At 41.7% G+C, this 23,181-nt stretch overlaps 1 protein-coding gene across 1 annotated transcript; it reads left to right on the top strand.

Moving 5' to 3' along the window:
• The first annotated feature begins 19,522 nt into the window (after nt 1-19,522).
• LOC126481924 (alpha-1B adrenergic receptor-like) lies at nt 19,523-20,548 on the top strand. The gene has a single exon (XM_050105884.1). The coding sequence runs from the start codon at nt 19,523-19,525 to the stop codon at nt 20,546-20,548; it is 1,026 nt and encodes a 341-aa protein (XP_049961841.1).
• The last annotated feature ends 2,633 nt before the right edge of the window (nt 20,549-23,181 follow it).

Raw genomic sequence — 23,181 nt, 5'->3', positions numbered from 1 at the left:
CAAGTTTGCGCGCGGCTGTTGATTGATTACCTATAGCAATTTGTGCGTCGATTAGTCCAGCACTTTGTTTAGTAATTCCTGTGTGTTACTGACGAGTTAGGTTTGTGTTAGTTTATTTTGCAAATATGTAGCCTTCAAATGATCGTTAGAACTACAGATCACACACGATTACGATTGAACATCATATAATTAAAACCTGAAAGCGTTGAACCATTACACAGGGTTATTCATAAGTACCTGGTTCAGAAGATTACTGCTAGAAAACTACAAGTCATACAGACAATAGAGACTAACAGTGGATAGCGCATCTCCCCAAGTTTTTAATTCACATTACAGATAATCAATACGGGCACCGTTTTGGCGTAGCAAATGTCCACTTCTTGCTATACACGTCCATACGAGTCATGGTCGATATCGTCGACCCTATTAATTTCCTTCCTTGCAACTCTTACAAATTAAGTTGCAGTTGAGGCCAGAACAACCCCATAATAAGAAATTACATGTCAATTGGCCGTGGAGCCACCGAAGAACAGCACTTGCAGTCTAGTGCTCAGCTGGTTCGGCATTGAGGTATTCACAAAAGTCTGAAAGTTAGTGTGGTGGAGCACCGTCTTATCGACAGATGAAGTCTCTACTCTCTTCCTGTAAATGTGGCAAAATCTGTTCCTCCAGCGTGTTGAGGTACACGAACCAGTCTCAGTTTACTCTGAAAATAAATATGGTCCATTTACTTTTGAAGACAACATGTTACAAAAGACGTTAACTTTAGTTGAATTGCGAATGTGTTCTACAATCCCTTGTGGATATTCTGTGCCCCAAACACGAACGTTATGATGATTCATCTTTCCAGACACATGAAACATGGCTTCGCCTCTGGAAAACCAACTTCTGTGAAAAATTGTCTTATTCCAGCAGCTGCTGCAATTCACCGCAAAAGACAGAATGAAACTCCTGGTCCAGAATACTCAGTGCAGGTAAAAACTGCAGCTGATGTGGTTTTACACGCAGACGATAACGTAGAAAGCGCCAGACAGTTGATCGCGGTATCTAAAGTTCTCTGCTCGTGCCATTCGAACATTACAAGATTTTTTACCCCTAATTATCTGCGTTAATTTATATTTGGAGCACGTTGTTATTCAACGCGACAAATGGAATTTTTGTTCACGTTATCCTGTATCTTCGTGCAGCCACTCAACGATGGTATCTTACTGTACACCACACTGTCATCAGCAGCCACAGGTTGCTGCTCATCCTGACCGTCATATCGTTGATGGTTGTCACTGCGTGCTTGGTACTACGTACAACTAGGTACATGTCTAAATTTGTTACTGTTGACTTTACAGATGTTATGACACAATAATTCACGCCACAAGTGAGGACATTGTAGATAAATGCCCCGCTCAGTATCAGCTTTATTTTCAACTAGAACAGTCCGAAAACTCTCACAGAACTTATTTAATTTACGCAGAGAAGTGAGTTTACTGGTGTAAGGCCTACACGTAAATCCATCCTAATATCTACGATAAGTCACTCCATGAAGTGCTTGATTTCACATTTAGATTGCAGGAAATTTTATGTGTTTCATGTGATGTGCAAAATATCCGCTGTAAATGATGTTATCACGGCACGAGAACTATCGTCTAGATAACCTTTCTACATGGAGTAACAAGGGAATTACAGAGGTTACTGTGTTTAAAATTGTAATACGGAGGATGCTACATTGCACGTCTTCCACCTAGGCGTCCCGCTCAGTATGGGAGTTCCAATTGAAAATAACGCCAAACACGAAATCTGTTACGTAACGCACTTTTTAGTGGCACACAATCTCAGGACAGTTGACATTCATCGTGAATTTTGTGCTATATATGAAATGAATGTGATGAGCGAAGGTGTTAAACGTCAGTGTATGTACTTTCCCGTGTGATGATAAGAAACTTTATAGCAGATTAAAACAGTAAAGCTGTGACGGCGGGTCGTGACATGTGCTTAGATAGCTGAGCACTTTTACACAAAAGGCGAAGGTCCCACATTCGAGACGCGGTCCGGCATAAGTATTTAATCTGCCAGGAAGTTTCAGTGGTGTAGTCAGTGGACTGATGAACGTTCATAATGATGACAGAAGTGCCAGTTCGTCAGTACTCGGCAACGAACTGGTACATAAAATTTATGGACAAGTTCATGATAACCGACGTTTTTACGATGCAATTAATTGTCCGACAAGTTTCTAAAAATTTCTCAGCTGGGGTTTCTTTCTGTGAGATCGTGACTAAACATTAGGGAACCACAAGTTTTGTGTTCGCTGGTACCAAGTCTTTTTGGTTTTATGGAGATGAATTTCGTCAACTTGTTAGGAGTTGGATGATGCTTATGAAAAGATAATGTTCCATAGGGGTGAAATGAAGAGTAATTAAATAGTCATTATTAAATCATAAGATTAATTTACTTAACTGATGACAACGTAATTGTTTTTGAGAGTTCTTATCGACAAAGCAGCTTATGACCTTGACATGAATTTTAAAAAGAATTGGTCAGGAGCCCAGTAATTAGGTTTGTTGGGCCTTTAAATTCTTATATCATCTGAGTTCATGCTAGTGTGAGCCAAATCAGTTTCTGTCCTAAGTTGTATATACCCACATTAGTTCAAAAGGACAATATGGCCAGAATATTTCTATATTCTGGATTAGAAATAATGAATTACTATTTTGACAGTTGAATGTGTTGAATTCAGACTTCATTTATATACTATTCCCTACAAATAGTATAGATACTTTATGATTTATTTACATTTATTTTAAGTTTTCTACTTTTAGTTATTTGTGTTTTAACTAGTGTAGCTCTTTTAACTCTGTTAGAACGAAATGTTTTATGTTATATTCAGCTCCAAAAGTGTCCTAGTGAGGTAAGCTTTCTTGGGATTCCTCAACCTTGCAGTGATGTAATTAAATTAGTTTATAAGGAGCAACTTATTACTATTATAACAAATTATTTGTTTTGTTATTTTTCTCCTGTTTCTAAATTGATACTTTCTTTAACTGTTTATGTAATTCTTCCCTGTTTAACTTATATGTGTTCATTTTCTTAGGTTTTTTGATTTTTTATGTTCTACTGTAATACTACTTGGTAGTTCATTAAATTCGAATTATTCTTTATTAAGTTATTTATGTTCTGTTGCTCAAACTATTTTGTATGAAGTTAAATTAGCTTTGGTTTTGCTGTCTTTATTTAAACTGATTATTTATATATATATGATTTTATAAATTATAAACTTTATTGTTACTTCCTTTCCTTTAGCTTTAGTTTCGTTTGCTTCATCTTCAGCTGAAACTAATTGTGCTTCTCTTGATTTTGCTGAAGGGATGTCTTAATTATCTTCAGGATTTAATATTAATTATAGTGTAGGTGGGTTTACCTTAATTTTTTGGCCAAATGTATCACAATTATTGTTATAAGTTTACTAACAGCTCTGATTTTTAAGATGATTTTTATCTTTTTAAGTTTCTTATTAAGATTCCTACTATATTTTTGGTTTTATTGGAGTTTGAGGAACTTTATCTTGAGTACATTATGGAAACTTAACATACTCAGCGTGAAAGAGCTTTTTTTACCTTTTCTTTAATCTTTTTATTTTCATTATTGGTTTAAAAATTTTATTGATTTCATTTACCTAGTGATCTTTTCTAAGAATTAAAAATTTAATAGAAGAGTTAAACTTCTAGAATTTTGTTTTAAAAACAAGTTCCTTGCTTGAGCTAATTAACTTAGTATTTATTCCTTAGTTAATTTATTTCATACATTTGTTATATGAACATTAATTAGGAAATAGGTAAAATAAATTATTGTTAGAATTATTCCTGTTATATGAGAAAATTCTTGAAATGGTCATTTCCAATTCATGTTAATAAACGTATTTCAAAATAAGATTTAAATAATAGGATAAAGTTGAATACCTTAGAATGGTGTTTTACTATAAAATAGTAAAATTATTAAATTCTACCTGACAGAAATAAAGCAGTAACACATCTTAATTTATTTGGAATTGATCGTTAAATGGCATAAGCAAATAAGAAGGATCATTCTGATGGAATATGTACTGGTGTTACAAGAGAATTTGTGGGTACAAAATTATCTGTATCTCTTAGAAGATCTGCATTTACATGTATACTTTGCAATTCACTGTTAAGTGCCCAACAGAAAGTTCATCAAACTACTTTCACACTATTTCTCTACCATTCCACCCTTGAATAGTGTGCAGGAAAAATGAACATTTAAATCTTTCTGGGTGAGCTCTAATTTCTCTTATTATACAGAGGGATCCAAAAAAATGCATCCACTGTTTAAAAGTCCACAACTTGCAAACTAATTGACGGAGTTGTCTCATTTTTGGTGAAAGTGTAGCTTAAAGGCCAACTTAAAGATATCACTGTAATTGTTCGAAATGGTCACCATTAACATCCACACACAAACGATGCCGCCGAACTGCAGTACGGACTACTGACTGCAACGTGTTCAGTTGGATATTTGCACATGAATGCACGATGGATTCTCTAAGTTCATCCAATGTGCGTGGCTTTTGTCACTAAACGACGTCCTTTAGTGTTCCCCACAGGTAAAAGTCCAGTGGAGTTAGGTCTGGGGAACGTGGTGGATACTCCACAGCACCTCTACCGCCTATCCATCTTCCTGGTAGATTTTCGACGAGATACGCCATAAGACGATTTTGGTAGTGGACTGGGGCACCATCTTGTTGAAAGTAAATTCTTCCGTGTCCATACAAGTCTCGAATGGCAGATAAAATGGATGTCTGAAGCTTCTGAAGGTACACCTCACCGGTAACTGTAAGACAACCCACACCACACATTTACTCCTGGCAAATTCACGGCTTTGTCTACATGGACGTTCGGATTTTCGGCGGCCCAGTAGATGCAATTGTGGCGATTTACTGCATCATTGAGTTTGAACTGTGCCTCATCAGACCACACAATCATCTCTACAAACTCTTCATCGTTGCACAACATGTTAGTAAACCACTCGCAGTACTCCATTCTGCGACCTGGGTCGTCATCGTTCATTGCGTGTAGTAATCGTGGTATGTAGCACTTCCGCTTTGCTGTCTTCAAAATTGGCTGAACACTTGAGCGACACACTCCAGTTTCACGACCACACTGTCTCACAGACTTTTGTGGTGAGCGAGTGAATTGTTGTAACACACGACGGGAGTTAGCTCGACTTGTTACTGTTACAGGTCGTCCAAATCGTTGTTTGTGTACGTCATTAACACAGCCTTCGGCTTCAAATTTGTCTCGAATGCGACGAATCGTTAAACGTGTCGGTGGCTCTGTTTGATACTCATTTCGCCATTGCCGTTGAACCTCATTAATGTTTACGTACTTAAAATACCACTTCAAAAATTACTTGCTTTCATCGAATGTAAGGCCAGCCATGTTTACTCGAGTAGCTAGGTGCAACTAAAAGCAAAACACTGACTATCTGCGCGACTGTCATCAGACAAAACAAAATAACGCAATACAACGCTTATGAGGCGATTGCCGGAACTACGAACTATTACACTACCAAAGATGAGACAACTCCTTCAATTAGTTTGCCAGTTATGGACTTTTAAAAAGTGGATAAATTTTTTGGACCCCTCTGTATTATAATGATCATTTCTCCCTATGTAGGTTGGCGTCGCATTCAGAGGAGAAAATTGGAAATTCGAATTTCGTGAACAGATCTCGCCGCAACGGAAAACGGCTTTGTTTCAGTGATTATCCCTACAATTCACATATCATTTCCACGACACTGTCTCCTCTACTTCGCGAAAAATACAAAACGAGCTGCCCTTCTTTGGACTTCTTCGATGGTCGCCGACAATCCTACCTAGTAACGACACCATATCGCACAGCAATATTCTAGGAGAGGATGTTCACACTTAGTCATATGCAGTTCACTAATATTCAGCAGACTGAAATTTGGGAATTTCGACTACATAGCACGCCAAGTAGAATTCTTCAGCCCATCAAAAGAAAGTGAAAAACCATATCACATTCTCAAAACTTCCGGAAACGTTGCTCACACCAGATCTCGTCACTTTCCGAAACACTCTGCTTCTCAACAAAATTTCTAGAATTCAGAATTATAGATTATTACGTTACGAAAGCCGAATTAGCGTTCCTCAAGATGAGCGCGCGTAAATCTCTCTATATTTGAGAACGCCATCGTTCTCTATTCTGATTGGTTGAAAGATCCTGTCGTAGCCAATCAGTTACATAGCAGTTCTCAGCAGTACGATAACTTCTTGTCCAAACCCTCATATCGGAACTTACTTTAATTATTTTCCAAATTTAACATTTTCGAAAAGTAAATAAACGAGAAATAATCTCATCTTCACTAGTCTTAAGGACAGAAGTTATTGGTATCATATCATGCATGTACTTCATTGCTCGACTGCATAATATGATTCACGCACTCATTGATCACAACTTACTAACGAATTTCAAGACTCATGCACGACATACAGATGAAAATAATAATGTCAGACAACTGAACACAATAGTTACTATTTGAAAACTGAAGCTTTACGTACTTTTATAAATAAAATACTGTTTAATTAAATATTTAGAGACAAAATGTTTAGTTGAAACCATCGTCTGATGCTCAGGGAAAGAGTTGTCCCACTTAAAGACGTGCCATATGTGACGCCACAACTGTTGCAAATGGGTGGCGCGAGTGTAGACGCGATATCTGATCAGTTTGATACAGATATGTGTGTAGCGAATCTGGAAGCACGTCAGGAGTTAATCGGCTTCGAATGTGGTCTGATAATCTGTGTAAGTGTTCGGCGCTCGGACGCCACGTCGCCTCCATAGAGCCAACGGTCTGTTGGTAGTGAGATCGCCGTCGATTTGAATGTAGGGCGCCACGATCGTATTTCTACCAAGACCACATTTCCGCCACGACTTCACGAAGAGAAATACGCAGTTTAGATATCAGCACGCCTGTCCATGAATTCTGGCTGGCCAGTATGTAAATAACATAGTGGATGATGTCGGCTTCTTGTGGCATTTCGCAGATGATACTTTTTCATAGAGAATGTTTGACTATTAGAAGAATAAATGAAACGGCGAGAAGAGGGCAATGAAACCAGCAAGTAATCCTAATCAACACAGGTCTGGAAACCAGCGGTTTACCGGCCACGGTCGCATTTACCACCAGGCCATCTACTGGTCGTGTGTACCTTCATTTCCCCAACACAAGCTAATAGAATATTGAGAAGTTATTCTTTATGGGGAAAAGGTGCGTATGTAGTACATACATGATTTTGAACCGGCACTTCCATGTGGCTGTTCTGGAATAAGTAGCGCAAATCGTCGACAACAACTGTACTGGTAGTGCTTTACCAATACCATGGGCTCCTAAAATGGGCAGTCTTTCTCCTGCCCTCCACGAGGACCTCCTGCTTACCTATCTCCGGTGAAATGGCTTCCGAAATTTGTCAGTTGTTGTGGCTGTTTCCCTTGAATACTTTTAGTAAGTAGCTCGTTTCTTGTGACAAGTTTTCAGTGTCAAAAACGCCTTGTGTTGGATGTCCCAAGATCCTCAAAACAGAGCATTTGTGTGCTGTATGGTACTAGCTGGTAGTGTGCACATACCGGTCCGTATGCGTGGGTTTCCGGTGAACACTATGAATGAGACGCCCACTTGGTTCTCGGCTAACAAGTACATCAAGAAACGGTAAGACACCAACCACCTCTAACTCCATCGTGAACTAACGTGGTCATAGCTGTTCTTGATCTGATGTCACAGGTGGTGAGCATGGAAGCAGCGACAATACGATAGTCGCCACATGACAATGGCGAGGAGCATTAGTCTGAAAGCCCATGGATATTTAATCATTTGATGGGGTTAGAAGCTCGAGAAAATTGTATTAGTTTCTGTCGCTGTTAGGTCATGCATTGTCCTACATATTCCTCCTGTTGAGCCGAGCTCTTTTTGTCAGATGTTTGCGAGAAGCGAAAACAAGACTCTAGAAATCACACAACGGACTCTTGTCTGAAATTTCATGGTCAAATAAAAAGTGTGACCAGCCTGGGGTTTAATTCACCAAAAATTACTTAATTGCTTGAAAGTAGTGAGGATAATTTAGAAAAACTTAATTAGTGATTTAATGGAAAATTAAACACTGAATTTTCACAGTGAAACGAAGAGTGGACAAATGTTGTAAAATTGACCAGCGTCAAGTCTAGTTTACTAATAAAGGTGTAATTGCTTGAAAGTAATCAGGGTAATTAAGGAAAATTTAATTAGTGATTTGAGGGAAAATAAAAATATTTCATGAACAATTGATAGATGGAGTGTCAAAAAGAGCTTTTCTTCAGTTTTTACCTGTTTAGTGCATAAAATGTTACAATAGTATGACATTTAACTGTCAATTAAAAATTTGAAATAGAGTATAAAAGAATTAAGAAAACACTGTCAAAAGGCTTTTTCCAATGATTTGTCTAAAAGAAAGAAATAAAATAGATTAGAGAAACATTTGATGTACTATTGAATGATGCTCGGTATCATGTAAAACAACGGTTGAAAGTTCAATGATCAATTTAGAATATCATAATTTTAAAGAGTACTGGAGGATATTTGTATGGTGTATTATGTAAACTATGCAGTCACATTTGCTGTACACGTGAGTACCATTCAACGGCTCTCCAAATGGTTCTCTAATCTATTTTATTCCTCACTTTTAGACAAATCACTTCACGAAACTTTTGACCTTTTTCCGTCCAAAATTTTTATTATTTTATATTTTACCTCATCAATAAGTCAAGTTTCCTTAACTATATGTATGGTAGCTATATCCAAGTCAAATTATACCAGATTTTGACTTTTAGGGGAAAAATTAGCAATAAGCTGGATTTTTGCAGAGGCCTTTCTTATACCATTACGAACAACATACTAACAGTCACCACCGCTCGGGGTGCAGCTTCGTTCGCCAAATCGGAAAATGGCGGCAAAAATCACCTTTTCCCATTTTTATGGAAAACGGTTGCATTTTTGAACAAAATACTTCAGTAAAAAATTAGAGAACAGAAAATTATCTACAAAAAAGGTTCTATGTACTGTCATCGTAGGATTAGCGTTTTGACCACAAAGGCCTTGTATTTGACATCTTCTTACGAAACAGAGTAACGTTTGTGATGCTACTGAAACTTTTGTTGCGGTTTTCTTTGCTTCCTCTAGCTATCATATTGAGATGAGGCCATCACGTATCCAGAGAAATGATGAAGATAAAGCTAAGGTTTCCCAGTGGCTCTCTCATCACCCGCAATTACCAAATCAAATGTTGCCAGTCTTTTGGGAGACGAAACAATAAACTGAAATCGTGCCTTTGAAGTACGACAGATGCTAATGAGCAATATTGTTAGTAAAAAAGTAAAAGAGCTGAAACTGAGACGTTCTAATCGTTTTCTGTCATTAGCTGCTATAAATTGTGCAGTGAAGATTCGTAACAAAACTATACCTGCTGGTCCTCTGTCTTTGTTCCAGATAATATCCAACATCAAAACAAGTGATGAAGAAAACATGTGATGAAGAAATTTAGGGGTACTTCGAATACGAGCTGACACCATATCTACTGTCTATATTTACTGAAAGTGGAATGCACAAAATGCGGACGTCTTCCCATTGTACGATTTTTGAATTTGTTAAGAATGAACACTTTAATTTAGGAAATTGTGTTTATGTGACTGATGGTAGCATCTTATTGCACCGTGTCATTTGGAAGCAAAGGGAAATATCTAGTGTCGTATGCGGGGAAAAAACTTATCTTACATTCAGCACCACCACGAACCTAACACTATTGTTGTCTTTGATGGGTATTGTGGGAGTATTGGTAGTACGAAGATAGCAGAACGGCAGAGGAGAACCACTATGAAGCACTCAGCTAACAGGTCGTCACTGAAACTAAGACAGTTCCGCTAAATCAGGATAAGTCCTTACTAAATAATACAAACGAAAAGCAACTCACAACCGTGGTATCTGAAAAACTTGAACAGAAAGAGATCAAAGTGAGACTAACAAAGGGTGATGCCGATACGTTAACAGTTAAAGAAAGCAGCTGAGATCACGAAAACTAACCAAGTTGATCAAGTTTTTGTTATTGAAGGAGAGATGTAGATTTATTGGTTTTGACTGTAGCGTTAACTACTTCTCAGAAAGACTTTACCTTGCTTAAACCAGGAAAGGAAAACAAGGAGCCGGCCGCTAGTGGCCGAGCGGTTCTGGCGCTTCAGTCTGGAACCGCGCGACCGCTACGGTCGCAGGTTCGAATCCTGCCTCGGGCATGGATGTGTGTGATGTCCTTAGGTTAGTTAGGTTTAAGTAGTTCTAAGTTCTAGGGGACTTATGACCTCAGCAGTTGAGTCCCATAGGGCTCAGAGCCATTTGAACCATTTTTTTGAAAACAAGGAACTAACATTATACTCATCACAGGAACTTCAAGCAAATGAGAACTTCCAGAAAAGTATATTGTTCCACCATGCCTTCAGGAGATGTGACACCAGAAAGACGTGAAAAGGAAAAAGAAAATCCTAGGAGTAATGAAGAAATGTAAATATTTGGCACCTGCAGCGCCAGTGTTCAAGGATCCCAGTGCATCATATCAAACCGTTTTTGAGTCCGGGTATCTATGGTTTATGGCGCTGTATGAGGCTTCTGTCAATGAAATGTCTCTGCATAGGTCGTGTTACCACCGCTTTGTAACATCAGTGACTAGGAATAAAGTGAATCGTTGGTCAACTCCCCCAACAGAGGACGTTGCCAGACAACACTCCTACAGAATGTTCAATCAGGTACAGATGCGGATGGATGTTGAAAAGTCCTGTGAAGGGTGGGACTGGAGAAAATCCGTTAATACGCTAGTCCTAGTAACTATTACGCGCCCTCCTGCCCCAGACCGCCTGATTAAGATGACAAGCTGCAAATGTGCGAAAGAGTGTGGGTCTACCTGTAGATGTAGAAAGGCTGCTCTACGATGCTCCAAAATATGCAGCTTTTGTCGTGGTGTATCTTGCCTTAGCAAATGCTCCGCACCTGCTCTACAAGAAGGAGGTATTGAAACATCTGCAGCTGATGATAGCGGTATAACAACGGACCAGGATTATGACTATGAAGAAGGTTACGATACTGAGTCACAGGAAGACCACCAGCCAATCTTATGAGCCATATTTCTATGTATGTAATGTTACATTATACACGAACAATTGACACTTAATCAGTATGTGTTAATTAAACCTTTCTTATGTGTGATTCCATGCTCTTTCTACAGAAATTACATTGACACCCGCAGTCAGAAATGGAATTCCCGCTATTGTGCGATCAAAATAGATGTGTAAACATCGTCCATTAAATTTCGGGCATGCAGCCCCGGAAATAAAATTTTTTCCGCTGATATTTCGGCAGCATATCGTCCGGTCATCTTCACAGATTCTGTCTTCAAGGAAGCTGTAGAGATTAGACTCACTAATAATTTAATAAGTAGAGATAATGGTTTGAATTTGAACAAATCATGGAATCCAGCTCTTGGGATAATCGAACTCCAGAGAAGTCGTTAAGATGTCATCGCCGCCGATCATACATCGATAAAAGAATCGAACGTCTGCACGCCTTCGCCACAGGTGGAGAGTGTGTAAACGTATCTCTTTGATGCCGACAAGCGTCTGTAACTCGGAGGCGCGTACCGCTGCGGTGGAGCATAGAATGCCATTCTTGGCAAATTGTCGACAGTTTTGTGGCATAACGCTGCGCAGTCGAAATCAGTGGCAGAAATAATATTGGCGCGGCTGTATGTCCGAAATGGGATGGACTGTTCATTACGCCGTGACAAGCTGAAAATGTAAACATCGTTTTGAAGCTCAACGGTTAATCCCACAAAGACAGTGCCGTACATGTAAAAGTTTATAGATATTTTTGTGTTGTTTTATTTTGTACAGAAGTACGAGGGTTGGAACTTAAATAGTGGCAACTATTTATTCACAACCGATACAAAAGAGTTACATGTTTGTATCTATTACTATCCTTCAAAGTAGTCACCAGCGTTGTGTAAAATCCGTTACCAGCGATGTGGAAGGCGTAGTACACCGTTAGCAGAGCCTGTTCTGTTGATGGTGCAAATGGAGCGGTCTACTGCCTGTCGAATCTCTGGAACAGTTCTGACGCGAATCCACGAAGTGGTTTCTTCATCTTCGGAATCAAATCAGTCACAAGGACTTAAGTCGTATTGCTGTTCATTTTCGGAGCATCACCTGCGACCAGCTTTGCGAAAGAAGCGGCGACACTTTCTGCGCAACCCGCCCATCATTTTGCACGACAATGCGCGAGCGCATACAGCGCAAGCTGTGGCTGCTCTATTGGGTCGATGGGACTGGGAAGTACTGTCCCATCCACCAAACTCCCCGGACTTAAGTCCTTGTGGAAGATTCGATAGACAGTAGACCGCTCCATTTGCACAATCAGCAGAACAGGCTCTGCTAACGGTATGCTTCATAGGAAGAATTCTAAGAAAATGTGACTCATCGACGAAAGAAGTAGCTTACAAAACGCTTGTTCGTCCGATTCTTGAGTATTGCTCATCAGTATGGGACCCTTACCAGGTTGGATTAATAGAAGAGATAGACATGATCCAGCGAAAAGCAGCGCGATTCGTCATGGGGACATTTAGTCAGCGCGAGAGCGTTACGGAGATGCTGAACAAGCTCCAGTGGCGGACACTTCAAGAAAGGCGTTACGCAATACGGAGAGGTTTATTATCGAAATTACGAGAGAGCACATTCCGGGAAGAGATGGGCAACATATTACTACCGCCCACATATATCTCGCGTAATGATCACAACGAAAAGATCCGAGAAATTAGAGCAAATACGGAGACTTACAAGCAGTCGTTCTTCCCACGCACAATTCGTGAATGGAACGGGGAAGGGGGGATCAGATAGTGGTACAATAAGTACCCTCCGCCACACACCGTAAGGTGGCTCGCGGAGTATAGATGTAGATGTAGATGTAGATGCTACGTCTTCCACATCGTTGGTAACGGGTTCTACACAACGCTGGTGACTACGTTGAAGGACAGTAATAGGTGCAAACATGTAACTCTTTTCTATCGGTTGTGAATAAATAGTTGCCGCTATTTAAGTTCCAACCCTCGTATTTTGCTCGTACATCTACATCTATATTTATACTCCGCAAGCCACCCAACGGTGTGTGGCGGAGGGAACTTAACGTGCCACTGGCATTACCTCCCTTTCCTGTTCCAGTCGCGTATTGTTCGCGGCAAGAACGAGTGCTGGGAAGCCTTTGTGCGCGCTCGATTCTCTCTGATTTTACATTAGAGATCTCCTCGGGAGGTATAAGTAGGGGGAAGCAATATATTCGATACCTCATCCAGAAACGCACCCTCTCGAAACCTGGACAGCAAGCTACACCGCGATGCAGAGCGCCTCTCTTGCAGAGTCTGCCACTTGAGTTTGCTAAACATCTCCGTAACGCTATCACGCTTACCAAATAACCCTGTGACGAAACGCGCCGCTCTTCTTTGGATCTACCCTACCTCCTCTGTCAACCCCCACACTGATGAGCAATACTCAAGTATAGGTCGAACGAGTGTCTTGTGAGCCACCTCCTTTGTTGATGGACTACATATTCTAAGGACTCTCCCAATAAATCTCAACGTGGCACGCGCCTTACGAACAATTAATTTTATATGATCATTCCACTTCAAATCGTTCCGTACGCATACTCCCAGATATTTTATAGAAGTAACTGCTACCAGTGTTTGTTCTGCTATCATATAATCGTACAATAAAGGACCCTTCCTTCTATGTATTCGCAATACATTACATTTGTCTATGTTAAGGGTCAGTTGCCACTCCCTGCACCAAGTGCCTATCCGCTGCAGATCTTCCTGCATTTCGCTGCAGTTTTCTAATGCTGCAACTGCTCTGTATAGTACAGCATCATCCGCGAAAAGCCGCATGAAACTTCCGACACTATTTACTAGGTCGCAACCATTGTCCTTATAAATGCGTAATGGTGATTTTTTGCTGCTATTTTCCAATATGGCAGACGAAGGTCGAGCCTCATCGTAAGAGACTTTTGGTATGTTGTTTTGAAAGCTATAAGGAAGGTCAGTGCAAAAAACCAACTTATTACTAATTTTTTTACTAAAATCCTGATATGACGCGAATAATATGTGAACATTGTATTTTAAATCGTTGTTACAATTTTTTAAATACTGGTGTTCTGTGTAAATGTTTTATGATTGGCTGTTAGCAGTACGGTTCAATAAATCAAAGTCACGTAAGAAAGAATCGCTCGAAATATTGCTCGAACAGTCCACGGGTATACTGCCGGTTCATAGTGTCCAACAGGCACAATATTTCGGCGATCGGACATGTCGCCATCTTCAGGTGAGCTGACGAACTGAGCTCCTGAGGGCGGGCGGCCGATTTAAATCCCATCCCCCCGCGGACCGCCGGCGGTCGCGAAGACGTGGAAGAAAACGCACACTGATCTGTACCTGCATGCAGACAGCTGCCACCACCCTTCTCAGAGGAATGGAGTACTATAAACACTAGTACACAGGGCGCGCAGCATCTCAGACGCAGAGAATCTGCCCCAGGAATTGGAACACCTCAAGACCGTGTTCCGATAAAACGGGTACTCGGAATGACAGATTAGACGCGCTCTCCGTCCCACCACCACATCACAACCTGTGGTGACGGATGAAGTCACGGAAGAAGAGGTAGCCACTGCCTTTATTTCGTACAATGGCGCACTATCGGAGAAAATCGGCAGTATATTAAAGAAACACCGAGGTAAAACCGTCTTTTTCCCGCCCAATAAAACAGGGGTATTACTGGGAAGTGTGAAAGATGACCTCGGTTTGAGGAAGCCCGGCATATACGAAATTCCCTGTGAGTGTGGGAAGACTTATATCGGACAAACAGTACGCACCATCGAAGATCGTTGCCGAGAACATCAAAGGCACACTCGAGTGAAATATCCAAATAAGTCGGTGGTAGCAGAGCACTGTTTGTCCGAGAAACACGAGATGGATTATGAGTGTACCAAGATCCTGGCTCAGACCTCTAAATATTGGGACAGAGTTATAAAGGATCTAACATTCTGCGCGGTGTCTGTTTGTTCTAAGTCGTGTCTCCCTACCACTTTCGCGCAACGACGCTCTGAGCGTGTTTTTTAGGGAATTGACTAGTTTGAACCTGGGACCTGTTGCTGGTAAGGAGACGCCAAACCACACATGACATGTAGAGTTCAGAAGAGCTCAGTGAGACTAACGAGGATATAATCAAATACTTAATGATTTCAGCGTCAGCTCCACTGCACTCCCTGTAAAAGAATCTTAATACTAACTAAATTTAATGGAAGGGGTTCAAGGATTTCCTATTTTTAGTTAGCTAGTAAAATAACGTCGAAAAAGTAGTTAAGTTTACCATTGGAAATTTTATTCTACTCACAAAACATTGTTTATAAATTGCACTATTGATAAAAGGAAATACTTTAATACAGGATTTCCAAGTTCTACAATGGATTGAAGGATGACCTATGCCAAATCACATCTGTAATCTAGGTTTAAATTAAGTTTCATAAAAGAGAAAACTATCAAAATGGTCTACAGTGACCCTCAATTATCTTTAATTACTTATTTAAATTGTCGTAAATTACAGTGGCTGATGTGGCTTCTCAATAATTATATAAGAGAAAAATCATCGCATTTCAGATTTTAACTTCTAGTAGCATATGTGAATACCATGAGCTTTAATTAACGATCGACATTAGTATTAGGCAAAAAGGGGGTGTAACAGATGAGACTTCTGCAGTTCTGAGTGTAGCCTTATGTGGCATTGCGTGCGTTTATTACCTTGTCGGTGGTTAGGCAGCGTCAGCGGGCGGCGGGCGACGCAGCTCCACACACCTCGCCGTCTCGGAAGCAACTCTTTCTAACTTCTCCTTAATACAATTTACTGAAGTTGGTTTAAGAAAAGCTATCTGGCTGTGTTTTCAACTGACCAATCAGGGTTTCAATGTTAACCTAAAGCTCTGCCTACAAAAATTCAGTCTATCCAATGAAAAACGTTATACTTTTCGTGGTGGGGCAATGCTTTTAATGTTTGCAACGTAACAGAGACGCGAAAAGTCTCACGCTAAAACTTGCAGCCGGTGTGGCCTTTTTAGTGTTATCGTAAGATCTATACTGTTCTTCTGGAGGGCTCTATCTTTTAACATGGGCTGGGGGTGGTTTTCGCGGTCGGCTGGCGACGTGGGTGTCCGTCCCTTATCGTAGGGCCTCCTAGCCTACACGATTCTGCTCTCGGCTTCTGTTCTCGTTTCTCCCCTCGGAACTGTGTCTGTTTCACGGTGGGAAGGTATGACATGCATTTAGGCATTCTTGTGTTAGTCTGTGGTATTCCATTTGCTCACTCGTTGATCACATTACTTTGGTTAATTTAATGTCAGGATTTATTCGGAACTATGTGACATACTGTCGGATTTGCTATCATGTCAGGGTTTTCATGGAAGGTGTTAGATTTGCCTGACACCATACAAGGAGGCTATCGAAATTCGCACCTGGGAAGATCTTATCAACCGAGATTGCGGCTACAATCTCAGCAAAGCTTGGGACCTGGCATTGAATGTAATTAAGAAGACTCTCAGCAAGAAATACGAACTGGCGACCAGGGCGGATGTAGCAAGCGCATCGACGCTATGACAGATTCTTCGCGACCACCGGCGCGCGGGCGCCGACGGCGAAGGGAGCGGCCCGCGGGGGAGGGGATTTAAATCGGCCGCCCGCCCTCAGGTGCTCAGTTCGTCAGCGAACAAACCGGGGTGAAAGCTATATGGGCGAAGAGGCAACAAGCCACGTAGTTCCATTCCAGACCACTAGAGGCGCCAGGGGTCAGACGAAGCTGGAATTGACCAATGAGAGCTGTCTAAACTCCAATGGTGGTTGTTTTGAAATATTCTATCGTCTTTCTCTGCACTGAAGTCTGTGGTCCTCGGTTACAGTCGTCTTTGTATTTGTTTCATATTTACATACTACTCATCTTCATTATAAACAGATTTTTTACTTTAAATTCATAAAGTTTACTGTGGAACTGAAGAGATTTCCTGCTGAAAAATTTCCACAACTAATTGTAAGGTAAGACATTTAATTTTTCATTAAATAATCTCGTAGCCTATAAATGAAATGTATTCTCTTCTATCGTGAATTAAGCAGTGTGGTTTCTGTTCGTTTATTTAAATAACTTTGATATGTCTGTAGTAGTTTTATTTCATGAAGACTTTTATTTCTTTTTTTTTTTCAGAATATTCAACACAACAGATTGACGTTGAAATACTCCTGCAAGTTCCCCAGCTGTTCATCTGGCTATTACGTGGATTCAACAGAGGAAATTTGCAACAAACATTTCTACAGGTTTTCCAAAACAACCTCAAGAGTTGCTTCTAAAGTGGAAGAGTGTTTGTAAACTGTCAACAGATGTGAACTGTGCTTCTTATTTTGTTTGTGAAGATCATTTTTTCGAAGAAGGTTTTATGAATAAAAGTAGGCATAGGCTAAACAGGGGTGTGTTTCCAAAACATGTGACAGGTGTTAATTGTGAAATTGCCAAAATCGGTGATGAATCAGGTGACATTGTTGTTAGTGAGTAAAAAGTAAGATTTGTTTTCGTTTCAGTGTTTTCATTTCACTGTTTTTATCCACCTTTCCTGCTTTTGGTACTTTGATATTTTCTTTTTTGTGTTGAAGCATTTAGAGTAGTAAGATGTAGGAACATTTTTAAGAAATTAATGATCAGTAGTGCAAGATTGCTGGGCAGTTACTCAGAACTTATAGTCCTGACACATAGTTGTAACAAATTTTAGAATTCTTCATTAATTAATACTGTGATAAATATTTCTTAATTGAACCTCTTTAACTGCTGCTTATTCTCTTAATAATGGGGCTTTTTCCTCCATTGATCCAGCAGCTTGTATGACGTAAAAATTATGACATTATTCAGGAATATTTGTAGTCCAGTTTAGCTGCTACAACGTTATTTTTCTTTTGCTTCAATTATTTACACTACAAGCTTGTTTCGACTTACTCTCAGTTTCAAGTGTTGCATCTAGTTCTTATGAACCATAAAACATGCTGGAGCTTTTACATGTTGATAAATAACAATATAAGCACGTCAATTTAAAAGTCTATTTTCGATGTTTGCGCCTGACAGTCACTGCTCCTATCATGTTTTCTTGTCTGTCAGACACAAACGTCAGAAATAGACTGAAAATACGAGGCCTGTTCAGAAAGTAAGCTCCGATTGATTGCCAAATTGAAACCACAGTGAACATCAGAAATGTTTTACTTGTAACAATTAGCTACACCTTTCAGCTACTTCTCTACGTAGTCGCCGTTCTGACTTAGACTTTTGTCATAGCGTTGTACCAACTTTTCAATAGCCTCATCATAGAAGGCAGCCGCCAGTGCTTTCCGCCAATTCTCCACGCTGGCCTACATCTCGTTGTCTGTGTCAAAACGTTGTCTTCAAAGACAGCGGTTCATGTGACCAGAGATGAAACTCAGGGGGAGACAATTGCGGACTGTATTGTGGGTAATCTCACATTTCCATTTGAAAACGATGCATGAGCATCTTCATTGCCCCTGCAGAATGCGGCTGAGAATTGTCTTGAAGAAGAAACAGCACGACAGTTATGTAATGTTAGCTGCATAGCTTCAGGCGAAATTTCTCACCAGGCCCTCGTACTTGGCGGCAGACACTATTTTCTAGACATCTTTACGCACTCACTGCGAGCTCAGAAATGAGAAGAGCGACGTGATGCTAACTGGGGTTATACTAGAGACACTACCCAACACATCTGTGCAAAGCTTTATCGGATTTTCATAGTCGTTTCCATTTCGCGACCGATCGGAGCTTACTTTCTGAACGCCCCTCGTATTACTGAATAGGTTTCTCTCTGCTGTAGTACAGCGTGCTATAGCTGTGTTTCAATTTTTTTATTATGATGCCAGCGAAAATAGTTACATAGCACGCCCAGAAAAATAAGGTAATAGAATTAAAATTAAAATAAAAGCCTACAACGTAAATAAACTAGGGGAGCGATGCAACCCGCAATGTTTTGATATTTTATTTCATCTCCATACCACTTGAGGCGCTGCTGTCGGTCTGTGTTTCCCACTTTTAACACGGGAGTTGCGTTTCTCTCTCTCTCTCTCTCTCTCTCTCTCTCTCTCTCTCTCTCTTTGTCTTCTTTGAGCGCGCCTGACGATGGCGACATGTCCGATCGCCGAAATATTGTGCCCATTGGACACTATGAACCGGCAGTATACCCGTGGACTGTTCGAGCAACAAATACGCCGAGAGAAACTGAAGAATCGCTCGAAATATTGTTTACAATAGGGCGTGGATATTATTTCGTTCGTGTGCTGCTGCAGTTCAGGGACCAGCTGCTAATGCGGCGCCTCCGGTGTGCAGGTAACGCGCTGCTGGTGAGCGTGGCGCTGGCGGACCTGCTGGTGACGGGCCTGGTGATGCCCGCGTCGTCGGTGGTGATCCTGGCGGGGCTGCCCGACGCGCCGGCCGTGTGCCGGCTGCAGTGGGCCGTGGCGGCGCTGAGCTGCCTGGTGACGGTGCTGTCGCTGGCGGCGGCCGCGTGCGAGAACAACGCGCGCCTCTGCCTGCCGCGCGAGCGCCACGCGCGCCTGTGCACGCGCGCGCGCGTCACGGCCGCCGTGCTGTCCATCTGGGCGGCGGCGGTGGGCGCGGTCGCGCTGCAGACGGCGCTGGACGCGGCGCCGCTCTACTGCCGGCCGCCGCGGCCCGGCCCGCGCCCGCCGGGGCCCGGCGCGCTGCCCTACCACGTGGCCTGCGGCGCGCTGCTGCTGCTGCTCGCCTTCGCGTGGCACGCGCGCACCGCCCTGCGCGTGCGCGCGCTGCGCTCGCGGCCCAGCTTCAAGCCCGCCGTCACCTTCGCCTGGGACTACGCGCTCGCCAAGACGAACGCCTACTCGGCGGCGCTGTTCGTCGTCTTCTGGGCGCCGTTCGGCGTCGCGCTGGTGGTGTCGGCGGCGCGCGGCGGCCGCGGCGTGCCCGCGCGGCTCGTCTACAACCTGGCGTGGTTCGCGCTCAGCAAGTCCTGCGTCAACAGCCTGCTCTACTGCTGCACCAACCGTCACTTCCGCAACGCCTACGTCAACCTGTTCCACTACTGCTGCTGCAAGACGACCGTGTCGTTCTCCCGCCGCCAGAGGGCGGCCGGCGCGGCCGTCGTGGGCGGCGCGCTCGGGGACGCGGCGCGGCCGTCCGGCGACGTGCGGGTGCACATCATCCCCGGCTACAACATGTACTCCTACACGAGCCCGCAGCGCGCCCGCGAGCTCTGCAAGACCGCTTCCGGCATCAAGCGCTCGGCGGGCTCCTGTCGGCCGGGGGGCAGCGGCGCAGGGCGCACCAACGGCCGCGACGTCTACGAGCTCTGAAGCCGCTACCGCTCAGGCCGCACTCCTGCCGTTCTGATGCCGACTGGTGTGTCGAGCAGACAGCTCACTTTTTCGTCTGCTGTTAAATGCGCTCGGTTTGCAGTATTCGCAGGTTTCCTACACGGGGACGTGTCTCGCCGTAGCGTGTGTGAGGCAGAGAGACCCCTTCTGAATTACATTCCGAAATTGTTACGAGGCGCCTGACAAATCGTTCAGCTATCAGTTGGCGGTTATTGAAGTATAAATGGCGTGACTGTTGATGGAAGAGGTCTGGGGCAGGCTACAGATCAACCCCACTCACATTGCTGATACGGGATGAAATGTCAGCGTACATATCTCGCGCTAACTCACCAACACTGTATTAACCCCCAATAATCCTCATAATTGAACTCTATACGAAATCTTAAATTTTGCACGAAACGCTAGTTTTCTCGTAATTGTGTGTTCAAATGTGTGTGAAATCTTTTGGGACTTAACTGCTAACGTCGCCAGTCCCTAAGCTTACACACTACTTAACCTAAGTTATCCTAAGGACAAACACACACACTCATGCCCGAGGGAGGACTCGAACCTCCGCCGGGACCAGCCGCATAGTCCATGACTGCAGCGCCCAGACCGCTCGGCTAATCCCGCGCGGCTTTCTCGTAATTAATGGGTGCGTAGTGTCTCCCTAATCAGTGAATTATGTATTGCTTTTCTCATGTGGCATTCTCAGTCTTCAAACCAGAGCAACATGCACACTTACTTTGCCCCTCTCACATGTAACACAAATTATACAGATCGGTGATGTCTGCCGTATGGAATTATCCAGAGTGATAAGCGCGAGAGACAGTGACTGCACGATATGTTCTACTCACAAAGAACTGTGCGATGATTAAGCAGTCAGCACTGTGTCTGCCTCTTCCTCTCCTTAGTGCTGTCCTGGATATTTCACCTTCCCATTCCTGCCGATGGGCTTGTTGCCAACCGTAATGGCTGTCACAACAACATGACTGTTGCTATACATGTATCAATGCGAAAATCTATGTTAAAAGTCAATGCACATCTTAAAAGCACGAAAAATATAGAAGCAGTAAATGATCTTCTTGACTGACATTTTATACGGCACTCTTTCTTTTCCAAATGAACATTCCTATCCCATCGCTTTCATATATACACACACCACTCCAATAACTTTTGGCATTAAGCGTGAGTCTTGTTTTCGAGCTGGCTGCCAGAAGATTACGGCTGCATCCACTGAATAAACAGTCTAACTATATATTATTATAATTTATGTTTTCTTACACCTGCCACAATTAGTAAATGTTTCCTAGCAGTTTCTCCATCACACAAGTAATATCTTACTACTGAACTTCATACGTTGACAGTGCTTAGATGTCGTTGCAGACATTATGATCCATGGGCATAGCTTATGTTGCTGTTAACAACACAAAAATACGTTCGAGAATTTTTATTTGTAACGTACAAGCATTCAGCCTGAAGCTTTGCTATTCAGAGTTTGAAATATGTAGCTCATGATATTTGTAACATCTCAAAAGCTAATAACCACTGACATCATTTGCACAAAGCCATCCACAAAACGTCCACCGTTTGTTCTAGAAACTAGCGTATTCTGCCCATACTACAACCACTTTTGCATGAAGAAATGTTATCAAATTTCTTATTCAATTTTTTCATTCATTTTTGGTGACATGAGTTGTTGAATATTTGACTATCTGACTCACTGGAAGATGAACCACACTTGTTGATTATGGTTACTAAAACGTTTCACACACTGTGTAAATAATTGTTCTCGCACTTTCTGATAATATGGATGATTGGAAAATATGAAAGCAATCTGAGAGCAGTGTCTGATACAACACTCTTTCATTTGTACAGAGTCATTTACTAATAATTATTATAGATATTAATAACTCCATCACTAATGATCTAATGCAACAATGAGATGTTAAACTCCAATATTCATTCACATTTAACCTTCTACAGGAGATTTATTTCTGCTGCTGCATAACTGAGCTATATGTGTAGCAGCACTACCTTTGGCAGAGCAATGTCTACAGTCTAAATCAGAAAAATGTTTGTTTATCTCACTACAGTTTATTATTTAATTGTGCTTCTTGTCCATGCTCTAATTTGTACATTATTCGCCAGCCATTATTTTCATATATTACCGAACTATTGTCATATGATTACACTTAATCATTCCACTTGTACAATATTTTTCAACTTAAGAGAGTATTACATCATACTTCTCCATTATTTGTAACAATGCTGCAGTGTACATACCTAACTACTGTATAATTTGAGTAACTAAAACACCTCTTCCTTAATGCATTTTATGTCACAGATATCTGACCTCAGTTTGTCGAGGCCATGCATCATAAAATGTCTCTTTGAAAAACGAAATAGACATAACAGAAAATGTAGTTACCGATGTACTGAACTTACGAGATTTTGTAGCTCTTACATCTACTTTTTCAATTTTTGGGAAGTTTAATTGAATCCTTTAAAGTACTCAGAAAACATGATAATAACAAAAAATCATGGTGTTTACAAGAAGTTTTAAGATACAGCAAAGAATTATAAAATTTGATTATAGCATCTTACACCTAAAAATAAATAACTGTTTGGCA

The sequence above is a fragment of the Schistocerca serialis genome, chromosome 5 (assembly GCF_023864345.2).
Source record: "Schistocerca serialis cubense isolate TAMUIC-IGC-003099 chromosome 5, iqSchSeri2.2, whole genome shotgun sequence".
Taxonomy (NCBI): Eukaryota; Metazoa; Arthropoda; class Insecta; order Orthoptera; family Acrididae; genus Schistocerca; species Schistocerca serialis.
Note: the sequence above shows the minus strand (reverse complement) of the source record. Positions and strands in the feature narration are given on the sequence as shown.